At 41.0% G+C, this 12,352-nt stretch overlaps 1 protein-coding gene across 12 annotated transcripts in view; it reads right to left on the reverse strand.

Annotated features, from left to right (window-relative positions):
* KDM4C (lysine demethylase 4C) overlaps positions 1-12,352 on the reverse strand; it is a 447,042-nt gene that overhangs the window by 366,579 nt on the left and 68,111 nt on the right. For all 12 annotated transcript variants that reach the window (XR_008376280.1, XR_008376284.1, XR_008376282.1 and 9 more), the window contains one exon: positions 7,422-7,536. Coding sequence is in view for 9 of the 12 variants with exons in the window: in XM_053573098.1 (XP_053429073.1) it covers positions 7,422-7,536 (115 nt within the window). In the remaining 3 variants the exon portion in view is untranslated. The remainder of the gene's footprint in view (positions 1-7,421; positions 7,537-12,352) is intronic.

The following is a 12,352-nucleotide window of genomic DNA, read 5'->3' on the forward strand; positions in this document are numbered from 1 at the left end:
CCCCTGCACAGCAAACATCCTCAGTTCCACCAAAAAAATTGAGACCACAGTCTTGCTGTTCAATTTACGTAGCTCCTGCCCATGCTCCACTCTCTTCTTTCACTTGACCTCAGTTATCTAGGGCAAGTTTAGATGTCCTCCATCCTCCACAAAGTCTTTCTTGGATGCAAGCCTGCTCAAGGCTCCTCTCCTGCAGACTCCATTAAGTTCCTCACACCACCCTTTACTGCCAAGCTTACTGTAACTATCATCCCTCTGCTCCTCTGTGAACTACCTAAGAGTTTATCCATCTTTGTACTCTGCAAAAACTACTTCTCTTAACTCTCCACATCCACTCCAAGAACTCCTACACCTACCAAAAAATTGCTATAGCCGCCCAACCATTCTTTTAAGAATAAAAGAAATTGGTCTGGCATGGTGGCTCACATCTGTAATCCTGAGGTAGGAGTTTAGCTCAGGAGTTCAAGACCAGTCTGAGCAAGAGCAAGACCCCATCTCTACTGAAAATAAAAAAATTTGGTGAGTGTTGTAGTTGGTTGTCTGTAGTCCCAGCTACAAAGGAGGCTGTGGCAGGAGGATCACTTGAATCAGGAGTATAAGGTTGCTGTGAGCTACAATGGTGCTATGGCTCTCTAGCCTTGACAAGACGGTGAGGCTGTGTCTCAAAAAAAAAAAAATCTTGGTGCCTGTAGCTCAAGCGGCTAAGGCACCAGCCAAATGCACCAGAGCTGGCAGGTTCGAATCCAGCCAGGACCTGCCAAACAATAATGACAACTACAACCAAAAAACAGCTGGGTGTTGTGGCGGGTGCCTATAGTCCCAGCTACCTGGGAGGCTGAGGCAAAAGAATTGCTTAAGCCCAGAAGTTGGAGGTTGCTGTGAGCTGTGATACCACAGCACTCTACCCAGGGTGACAGATTGAAGCTCTGCCTCCAAAAAAAAAAAAAAATAAGATTAAAGGAAATAGGTATAACTAGAAATTAGGAGAGAAATGGAACTACAATTAGATAATTCTATAATTTCTTTCAAAACAATGCAATGAATCATAAGAAACCTGCTCTTGGCTCAGTGCCTGTAGCTCATTGGTTAGGGCAACAGCCACATACACAGGAGCTGGCGAGTTCAAACCCAACCCGGGCCTACCAAACGACAATGACAACTATAACCAAAAAATAGCTGGGCGTTGTGGCATGCGCCTATAGTCCTAGCTACTTGGGAAGATGAGGCAAGTGAATCAGCTAAACCCAAGAGTTTGAGGTTGCTGTCAGCTGTGACATCATGGCACTCTACCTAGGATGACATAGTGAGACTCTGTTTCAAAAAAAAAAAAAAAATTAAAGGTCGGCACCTGTGGTTCAGTGAGTAGGGTGCCAGCCCATATACCGAGGGTGGTGGGTTCAAAAATCCCACCCTGGCCAACTGCAGCAACAAAAAAAATAGCTGAGCTTTGTGGCAGGTACCTGTAGTCCCAGCTACTCGGGAGGCTGAGGCAAGACAATCACTTAGCCCAGGAGTTGGAGGTTGCTGTGAGCTGTGACATCACGACACTCTACCAAGGGTGACAAAGTGAGACTCTGTCTCAAAAAAAAAAAAAAATTTAAAAAAAGAAACCCATTCTTAGTACAATTTAAATACTAAACTGAAGAACTGAACAATGTAAAGACAGTCAACAGCAAAACAATACATGGGTTTTTTCAATGCATATTCATTAGGATGAATTCAAACATTCCTGAATGTTAGTTAATTTATTACACTCCCTTTAATACACTCTTTTCTTTTCAAATTCTTCATCTGCTTCCAGGGAGTAAATACAAGCTATTTTTTCTGTTTGTATGGATTTAGGCATCTGGTATGTGATTGGTTTTATTTACCAGAAGCAGTTTACAACACTTCTCTCACCCGTTTCTTTATGCTACAAAAGCATTGAAAATATCAGCCCAACTCAAGAGTGGCTAAATGCTCCCTGAGGCCTGCAGAAATTGCATAAAATACTATGTCTTATAAGTCCTACCAAAATGATAGACTCCCAGCTCCAAAAGCTGTAAATGATGAGGATGTTTTTAAACTGCATGTTTACAAACCAGTGGATTTTGTTCATTGGATTTTAATAACTAAATTTACTCAAATCTGAAGTCTAAAGTCAATGTTCCCTTGAAGCAATGCCAATGAGTAATAGGCTTTCAAACTCAAGTGGTAAATTGATAAGCACAGCAATCTAAAGTCCATCAACCTTATCTTTGCAGTCAGTGATGAGGCTGTTTCACTATCAAATACAAAAAGCTAATTCAGGGCATTTTTATGTCAATTTTTCTGAAATGGCCCCAAATATGCTGATTCAAACTCTTTACACATGCAGAAAGAAAGAAACATAGAGGTCAATGATCATATGTGTGCCTTTTTTAAAAAGTCTGAATTATGGGTGGCGCCTGTGGCTCAAGGAGTAGGGCACCTGCTCCATATACCAGAGGGGGGTGAGGGGGGGGTTCAAATCCAGCCCTGGCCAAAAACTAAAAAAAAAAAGGTCTGAATTTAAATTTTTTTAGAGCACTCAGACATTCATCTTCAAGGTCAGGATCCAGATCCTTCAGCCTATTCTTCCTCTCCAACACCTGAATACTTGCCAGGACACAACAGGAAAGATGAGCCATTAGCTCAGGGACAATATGTAGATGACAAAGACCTAGTTTCACACATTCCCACAACTGTAAGATTGAGTATGCATAATTTGCTTCTTTAAAACTGGTTTGGAGGAAAAGAAGATGCAACAGTTCTTCTACTAGCCTCATAACTTTGGAAAAGCAATTGCACCTGTTTGGACCCCAAGTTTGTGTTTAAGTGTAAAATGCCAACAGTATTTATGCTGCCTCACTCATTCATATGACAATCCCACAAAAACTGGATGCCATGTTCTGTAAGGATGCCTTAATATTAATGGAATAATCTAAAGATACCAGACCCAAAATATTTCCAATATACCTACTCCCATTTGCACACACCCCTCTACCAACAATCAGCTCTTACATGTTCTACTTTCTACCACATCCTTCCCAGACACTTAGTCTGAACACCAGAAGCAGAAGCTGCTCTTGGGCCCACACCTTAACCACATGCATGCATCTCTTGGACTTCCCTGTGAGCAATATTTAAAACATACTCCACCATAGCTACTCATACATGTCAAACTTGGAATAGGTTTATTATCATTAAAGAATAAATCAGGTGGGCGGCGCCCATGGCTCAGTGGGTAGGGCGCCGGCCCCATATACTGAGGGTGGAACCCAGCCCAGGGCAAAGTGCAACAAAAAAATAGCCGGGCATTATGGCAGGCGCCTGTAGTCCCAGCTACTCAGGAGGCTGAGGCAAGAGAATCGCCTAACCCCAGAAGTTGGAGGTTGCTGTGAGCTGGGCGATAAACTGAGACTCTGTCTCTACAAAAAAATAAAAGAAAATAAATAAAAAAATAAAAGAAAAAGAATAAACCAGGCTAGGCACAGTAGCTCACACCTCTAATCTCGGAATTCTGGAAGGCCAACATGGGAAGAATGTTTGAGGTCGGGAGCTCAAGACCAACTGGAACAATAGTGAGACCACCATCTCTACTAAACATAGAAAAATTGGCTGAGCATGGTGGCAGGCTCAGCACTCAAGAGGTTGAGTCAGGAGCATTATTTGAGCTCAGGAGTTTGAAGCTATGGCACTCTAGCTGGGCAACAGAGTGAGACTGTCTCAAAAAAAAAGGACCCCATGATCGCATGAATGTACACAGCTATGATTTAATTAAAAAAAAAAAAAAGAAAAGAAAGGAATAAATCAGTAGAGAAGATACCTGTAACTGAAATACCAAAAAAAAAAAAAAAGAAAAAAACAAACCCTAACAGCCATTTAATACCAGGCACAATTTGCAACTGGTCGTCTAAACATGGCTAGTTCTAGAATAAACTAAATGGTCCTTCTGGAAACAACAGCAGAAATACTTCAAAGCCAAAAAACTGCCAAAACCATCTCAGCTCCTTGTTGAGAAACATGAACACACCTGTAAAAAAATGCTTGCATTATAAATATGCATGTTCACGGCCAGGTGCATGGCTCACACCTGTAATCCCAACACTCTGGGAGGCCGAGGCAGGCGGATTGCTTGAGATCAGAAGTTCAAGACCAGCCTTAGCAAGAGCAAGACCCCGTCTCTAAAAAATAGCCAGGCATTGTGGTGGGCACCTATAGTCCCAGCTACTTAGGAGGCTGAAGCTAGAGAATCACTTGAACCCAAGAGTTTGAGGTTGCTGAGAGCTATGATGCCATGGTACTCAACCCCAGGGTGACTAAGTGAGACTCTGTATGAAAAAAAAAAAAAGAAGAAGAAGAAGAGAAATATATATACACATTCACATAAAATAGAAGAAACAAAAGGAAATTGTGATTGGGTGCCATGACATAATCCCAGCTGTTGGAAAGGCTACTTTGGGAGCATTGTTTGAGCCCAGGAGTTTGAGACCAGCCCTAGCAACAGAGTGAGACCCCCCATCTCAAAAACCAGATTTGTTAAAAAAGAAAATCATGAAAAGGTTATTTCTGTTTGGTGACCTTATAAGCAATGTTTATTTTCTTCCTCATATTCTGTATTTTTCAATTTTCCTATGAAAGTATGTACTATTTTAATAAACAATAAATTCTCAGTACAGAGGTTACTTAAACTAGTGAAAATCTAGAAAGATAATGGGGAAAGGTTTCTTTTCGTAAACTTCCATTTTTCATACTTTAAAAAATATATATTTAAAATACCAGTCTATTATCTAGCTTTAAGTATTTTGCCAATTTTCTTTTATACTTTATTTCCTGAAATATTTGCAAAACAAATCCTAGACCTTGTGTTTTATTTCACTAATATATATTTCAATGTGTATCATTAATTGCTAAATAGAAAAAAACCATGTAGTCATACCATCATTATATCTATAGGACAAAGGTAATTTCACAATATCATCTAATCACCATAAAGCAAATGTGGCAAAATGTTAGTTACAGGTTGAATATCCCTTGTCTGAAATGCTTGGGACCACAGAATTAAGGATTTGGGATTTTTTTAGATTTTGGAATATTTTGCACATACATAGTACTGGTTGGATTAGCATCCCTTATCCAAACTCTAAAATGCAAAGCATTTTCTTTGAGCATTATTTCAGCTCTCAGAATGTTTTTTTCCTTTGTTTTTTGTTGTTGTTGTTGTTTATTTGTTTGTTTGTTTGTGTTTTTGCTTTGGGCTTTTGAGACAAAGTCTCGCTCTACCACCCTGAGTAGAGTGCCATGGCCTCATCATAGCTCATAGCAACCTCAAATTCATAGGCTCAAGCAATTCTCTTGTCTCAGCCTCCCAAGTAGGTAGGACTATAAGTGCCTACCATAATGCCGGGCTAATTTTTCTATTTTCAGTATAGACAGGATCTTGCTCTTATTAGGATTACAGACATGTGCCACTGCGCCCAGCCAGCTCTCAGAATGTTTTGAATTTTGAAGCATTTTGGATTTCAAACCTTCAGATTAAGGTTGTTCAACCTGTGTTCCTGAATCTAGGTGAAGGTATCGAGGTTGTGTATTGCATTATTTCCAACCTGGTAGGTGAGAAATATTTCAAAATAAAACAATGGGAGAATGGATAGAAGGTTTCAAAAAGGAAAGAATCACCAAAAAAAACTGGGTTTACAAATTATATATAAAACCAGCACATTGTACCCCATGACTGCATTAATGTACACAGCTATAATTTAATTTTTAAAAATCGGGTTTAGGGCGGCGCCTGTGGCTCAGTAGGTAAGGCGCCGGCCCCATATACCGAGGGTGGTGGGTTCAAACCCGGCCCCGGCCAAACTGCAACCAAAAAATAGCCGGGCGTTATGGCGGGCACCTGTAGCCCCAGCTACTCGGGAGGCTGAGGCAAGAGAATCGCTTAAGCCCAGGAGTTGGAGGTTGCTGTGAGCTGTGTGATGCCACGGCACTCTACCGAGGGCCATAAAGTGAGACTCTGTCTCTACAAAAAAAAAAAAAAATTGGGTTTAAAAAGGTCAGGAAACAGCGAACAGATTACAGCCAGTGGATTATATCCTCCATTAAAAATGGCTACATAAAGACTATAATAACATGCTAATAACATGCACTTTAAGAAAAATTGGGGGGTAGCGCCGGTGGCTCAGTGAGTAGGGCACCGGCCCCATATGCCGAGGGTGGCGGGTTCAAACCCAGCCTCGGCCAAACTGCAACAACAACCAAAAAATAGCCGGGCGTTGTGGCGGGCGCCTGTAGTCCTAGCTGCTCGAGAGGCTGAGGGAAGAGAATCACGTAAGTCCAAGAGTTGGGGGTTGCTGTGAGCCCTGTGACGCCATGGCACTCTACCTGAGGGCAGTATAGTGAGACTCTGTCTCTCTAAAAAAAAAAAAAAAAAAAGGAAAAATTGGGGGCGGTGCCTGTGGCTCAGTGAGTAGGGCACCAGCCCCGTATACCGAGGGTGGCGGGTTCAAACCTGGTCCCAGCCAAACTACAACAAAAAATAGCCGGGTATTGTGGCGGGCACCTGTAGTCCCAGCTACTTGGGAGGCTGAGGCAAGAGAATCACCTAAGCCCAAGAGCTGGAGGTTGCTGTGAGCTGTGATGCCACAGCACTCTACTGAAGAGGACAGAGTGAGACTCTGTCCCTAAAAAAAAAAAAGAAAGAAAAGAAAAATTTATCCGGGAAGAAAGGAAAATATAAGCCTATTAAATTGTTAGGGAGAAACCACTGGAAGAACAGAGCTTTTGCTTTAAGGTGCTAGTATGGTGAATAATATTTCCTGGTTTCTAAACATTTCCATTGTGTACATATGCTTGAAGAAATTTTTTAAATGCAATGTAAAGATCAACCAGATAACTGCATACTATGCTACTGTTGAACAATTACAGGTATTTGTACAATTAGCTGGCTTCAATTTGAAAAATACCAGCAGTCAACCTATGAGCCTTTATTTTTCTCTCATATATATATATATATATATTTTTTTTTTTTTTTTTTTTGTAGAGACAGAGTCTCACTTTATGGCCCTCGGTAGAGTGCTGTGGCGTCACACGGCTCACAGCAACCTCCAACTCCTGGGCTTAAGCGATTCTCTTGCCTCAGCCTCCCGAGTAGCTGGGACTATAGGCGCCCACCACAACGCCCAGCTATTTTTTTGATGGCAGTTCAGCCGGGGCCGGGTTTGAACCCGCAACCCTCGGTATATGGGGCCGGTGCCTTACCTACGGAGCCACAGGCGCCGCCCTATTTTTCTCTTATATTTTAAGGAATTATGGATCACCCAAATTCACAACAAATGACTACTTCGGAACTCTCTAAAACGTTAACAAAAATAGTAACCTCCAATGGCCCATTGCAAAACCCATTAAAAATATAAATGTACCTCATCATATATACTCCCATTAATATCTGCACCATAGATAGGTGCCACAAAAGTTAAATTCTTCCAGTACTTGCGCTCCAAATCTTCATAATCCAAGTATCTCGGAGTACAATATCTGCAAAGGTAGATGAAAAAAGTACAAGCCAAATAAGACGGTTTTAAGATTTTTCCCTACCACTTGATTTAAATAACTTTCCAAAACAAAATCCTAACAAAATACAGTAGACATTTATGTTGTCAAATCTAACAAATATTCAAATGCATTTGTCATAAACATCTAAATATTCTTAAGATCCTTAAATAACTTTATTATCACTCTATATCATTAGTAGCAGTAAAAATACATCCACTAAGTTATCAGATGCCATGTCACATAACACATTTGAAAAAAATTATCAATATATAAGCCAAAAAAAGTTAAAAGGTCATTATTTTAGCTTTCAAAATAATTTTAAATCTTTAAGCAATTATACTATACTGAGAAATTTTATAGGCTTATATATAGAGGACATAACACAAACACTGACAAAGGACAATTTCTTTAAAATACAAGAAAGTAAAACTAAAATAAGATAATTTACACTTATTAGATTGGCCAATGCTCAGTATATCAAAGGCATGAACAAAATGAGACCTGTTACACAGCTAGAGTGAAAATATAAACTGTTAAAACCTTTCCAACATACGATTTTTCTTTTCTCTTTTTGTTTTTGGCCAGGGCTGAGTTTGAACCCTCCTCCTCTGGGAGCCACAGGCACCATCCCCAACATATAATTTTTCAACAGGTATCAAAAGCTTTAAAAATTACCTCTAACAATTCATTCTAACAACACAGACGTGTAAAATTATAGATAGCCCAGGATGGGCTAGCTCACCATTTAGCTAATATCCATTAACTAGGAATTCGTTTTTTAAAAACATCAAACATAAATAAGATTGCTCTTTCTAGATACTAACATTAAATTCCTTCCACAGTTGAACAGAGTGGGTTATAGAACAGTGTGTATAATATGATTGTATCTAAGAATAAATAAATACGCTTGGTGCCCTTAGCTCTGTGGGTAGGGTGCCGGCCACATACACGGAGGCTGGCGGGTTCGTACCGAGCCCAGGAGGGCTAAAGACAATAATGACAACTCTGACAAAAAAAAAAGGCAGGGCATTGTGGTGAGCACCTATAGTCCAGCTACTTGGGAGGCTGAGGCAAGAGAACTGCTTAAGCCCAGGAGTTTGAGGTTGCTGTGAGCTGTGACACCACAGCACTCTACCTAGAGCGACATAGTGAAACTCTGTCTCAAAAAATAACAAAATAAAATAAATAAATAAATGTACATTAAGTGGCCAGAAAATGTATACCAAATTATAATTATTAATGGTTATCTCTCACATAGGAATTACAGAAAAGCACTTACTTCTTTGTACTACTATGATTTGGAACAATAGTCTTATCACAAAAAAAAAAAGTCTAGCAGCAGTTGCAATCCCTATAAAGCAAACTGGACATTTTAGATTAACTCATTACACAACTATCAACATGTACATTCACTATACTGGGAAACTCAACCTGATTTATGTAATAAGAAAACCAGGGCGGCACCTGTGGCTTGGTGTGTAGGGTGCCGGCCCCATTTACCAAGGATGGCGGGTTCAAACCCAGCCCCAGCCAAACTGCAACAAAAAAATAGCCGGGCATTGTGGCGGGCGCCTGTGGTCCCAGCTACTTGGGAGACTGGGGCAGGAGAATTGCCTAAGCCCAGGAGTTGGAGGTTGCTGTGAGCTGTGTGATGCCACAGCACTCTACTGACGGTGATAGAAAAAAAAAAGAAAGAAAGAAAGAAAACCAAACAATTTAATTTGACAACCGTACTTGAAATATAGAACAACCTGCTGTTCTGCCCAGAATGCCAGAATCTCATAGCACAGGCAAAAATAAAAAAGTGGCCTGAAATCCTCACTAACTTGACATCATTCCACCACTTCTATTACTAGGTTCCAATAATATCGGGAATTCCAGACACAAGCTAATCAAGCTAACCAGAGATCAAAGTCAAGTGATTAAGACAGATACACATCCCTACTTTCCAGAGCACAGAACAAAAGGAAGGACAGAAAATAGAAAAGATGAAGGTAGCAGAAATGCTACTCTGTTTCCCCAAAAATAAGACAGTGTCTTATTTTAAGGTGTGCTCCCAAAGATGCGCTAGGTCTTATTTTCAGGGACATCTTATCTTTCCTATAAGTGGGTCTTATTTTCGGAGGATGTCTTATTTTCGGGAAAACAGGGTATTTATTAGGACTTCTAAAAAAATGTTTTGGGTTGTGGAAGTTGAAGCCCCTAACTATATTACACTACATGTGAAGAATCTATCACCATACAACCAGTCTGGATCAATTTTTTTTTTTTTTGCAGTTTTTACAGTTTTTGGCTGGGGCTGGGTTTAAACCCACCACCTCCAGCATATGGGGCCAGCGCCCTACTCCATGGAGCCACAGGCACCACCCATCTGGATCAATTTTTTAGAACCCATAACTTTTTTTTTTTTAATTTTTGCTTTCAATTTCACCTGGCTTGTTCACCCTTCTTAGTTTTGTAGGGGTTTTTTTTCTTATCTTCTTTTTTTTTTTTTTCTGTTCTTCCTTTAACGATTTTCTTGCCCTTTGCCTCCCAAGCAGCTGGGATTACAGGGTCCCACCACAACGCCTGGCTCTTTTTTTTTTTTTTTTTTTTTTGGTAGAGACAGGGTTTCACTCTGGCTCACTCCTGCTAATACTGGTCTCAAACCTCCAAGCTTAGGCAATCCACCCACCTTGGCCTCCCACAGTGCTGGGACTACAGGCATGAGCCACCAGGCTCGGCAAAAAAACCCATAACTCTTAAAGGGAAAGTTAAATACTATCCACTGAGAGTAAATTTTAAAATCTTGAACATTTCAAACAAATGCTGATTCTAGACTAGAAATAAAGTGACCACCAGTTCCCTTGGCTAGTATCTGATTCTAATGAGTCCTGTCTACACACTCCTTCCTTAGTGCCTTGTTGAACAATCACAGGTGGTCCATACGTCCTGTGTCAATTTGCTCAACACTGATTAAACCATACCTTCCTGCCCAGGACCTTTCACTCACACTAGCACAGTTGTTAAGAGGTGGGCTCTGGCTCGGCACCTGTGGCTCAAGCAGCTAAGGCGCCAGCCACATACACCTGCTAGCAGGTTCGAATCCAGCCCAGGCCCACCAAACAACAACGATGGCTGCAACCAAAACACAGCTGGGTGTTGTGGTACGCGCCTGTAGTCCTAGCCGCTTGGGAGGCAGAGAGGCAGGAGAATAGCTTGAACTCAAGATTTGGAGGTTACTGTGAGTTGTACCCAGGGCAACAGCTTGAGGCTCTGTCTCAAAAAAAAAAAACAAAGAGGTGGCCTCCAAGACCATGCTGCCTGGGTTTGAATCCAGGCTTTCATTTAAAAGCCACGTGATCCTGGCCAGGAGGCTGAATTTCGTTGGAACTCAGTTATTCCTCTGTAAAACAGAAATAACAACAGCTGAGCTGTTGTGAGGGCTCCATCACATAATTATGTAAAGCACTTACCTCCAAGAAGAAAGTACAGATCAGTGATATGAGCATGCTAATTCACCTCTATACATAATTTTTTATTTATTTATTTTTTTTTTTGAGACAGAGCCTCAAAGCTGTCGCCCTGGGTAGAGTGCTGTACCATCACAGCTCACAGCAACCTCCAACACAGCAAGTGATTCTCCTGCCTCTGCCTCCCAAGTAGCTGGGAGTACAGGCGCCAGCCACAACGCCCAGCTATTTTTTGGTTGCAGCCATCATTGCTATTTGGCAGGCCCAGGCTGGATTCAAACCCGCCAGCTCAGGTGTATGTGGCTGGCACCTTAGCCACTTTAGCCACAAGCGCCAAACCTATACATAATCTTTTACAATAGAATTATGTTGGAAGTCTGTAGATTTTCATTGCACTAAGTTGTATTATCAAACAAATATGTATGTCATCTTCTCTATTACTTAAACCAAGCACATTATTCACTATGTACCCACGCAAGGACAAGGACACGTACCAAAGAAAAACAGATGGATAGAAAGACTGCCAGTATGCTTCCTGCCTCAATTAAAAATTGTTTTATCTCATGACTATCCTACAGTCATTATGAACATGATGATGTAATCCCCACACAGCTGTGTGGACAACCAAGAGCCTTGGCTTAAGGCTTAAAACCCCGTATCATTGGGATCTGAAATAACTTTCTACATGAAACTGGTCTAGAAAATATAAACAGATGAATGTCAAAGGTGTTTTACCATTATAAAATTATAATGAAATTAATGCAAATCAAAACATAAATTTAACTTTTTTTTTTTCAGACAGAGACTCACTTTGTTGCCCTCCGTAGAGTGTCATAGTGTCATAATGTCACAGCTCACAGTCTCAAACTCTTGGGCTCAAACTATTCTCTTGCTTCAGCTTCCCTATAAGCTGAGACTACAAGGGCCCACCACAACACCCAGCTATTTTTGGTTAGCAGGCCTGGGCCAGGTTCAAACCCACCAGCCCCGGTGCATGTGGCCAACACCCTAACCACTGAGTTACAGGTGCCAACCGATAAATTAACTTTAAATAAAATAAAATTTAACCTAGAAATAATCTTTCAAATAATTTCTCAAAATGATTATTTCATAATTTAATTTTAAAAAGCCAATTAGGCCAAGTGCACTGGCACATCTATAATCCCACCACTTAGGAGGCCGAGACAGGATTGCTTAAGCTCAGGAGTTCAAGACCAGCCTGAGCCAGAGCAAGACCTCGTCTCTAAAAATAACCAGGCATTGTGTTGGGTGCCTGTAGCCGCAGCTACTTGGGAGACAGAGGCAAGAGAATTGCTTGAGCCCAAGAGTTTGAGGTTGCTGTGAGC

The sequence above is a fragment of the Nycticebus coucang genome, chromosome 2, assembly GCF_027406575.1.
Source record: "Nycticebus coucang isolate mNycCou1 chromosome 2, mNycCou1.pri, whole genome shotgun sequence".
Lineage (NCBI taxonomy): Eukaryota > Metazoa > Chordata > Mammalia > Primates > Lorisidae > Nycticebus > Nycticebus coucang.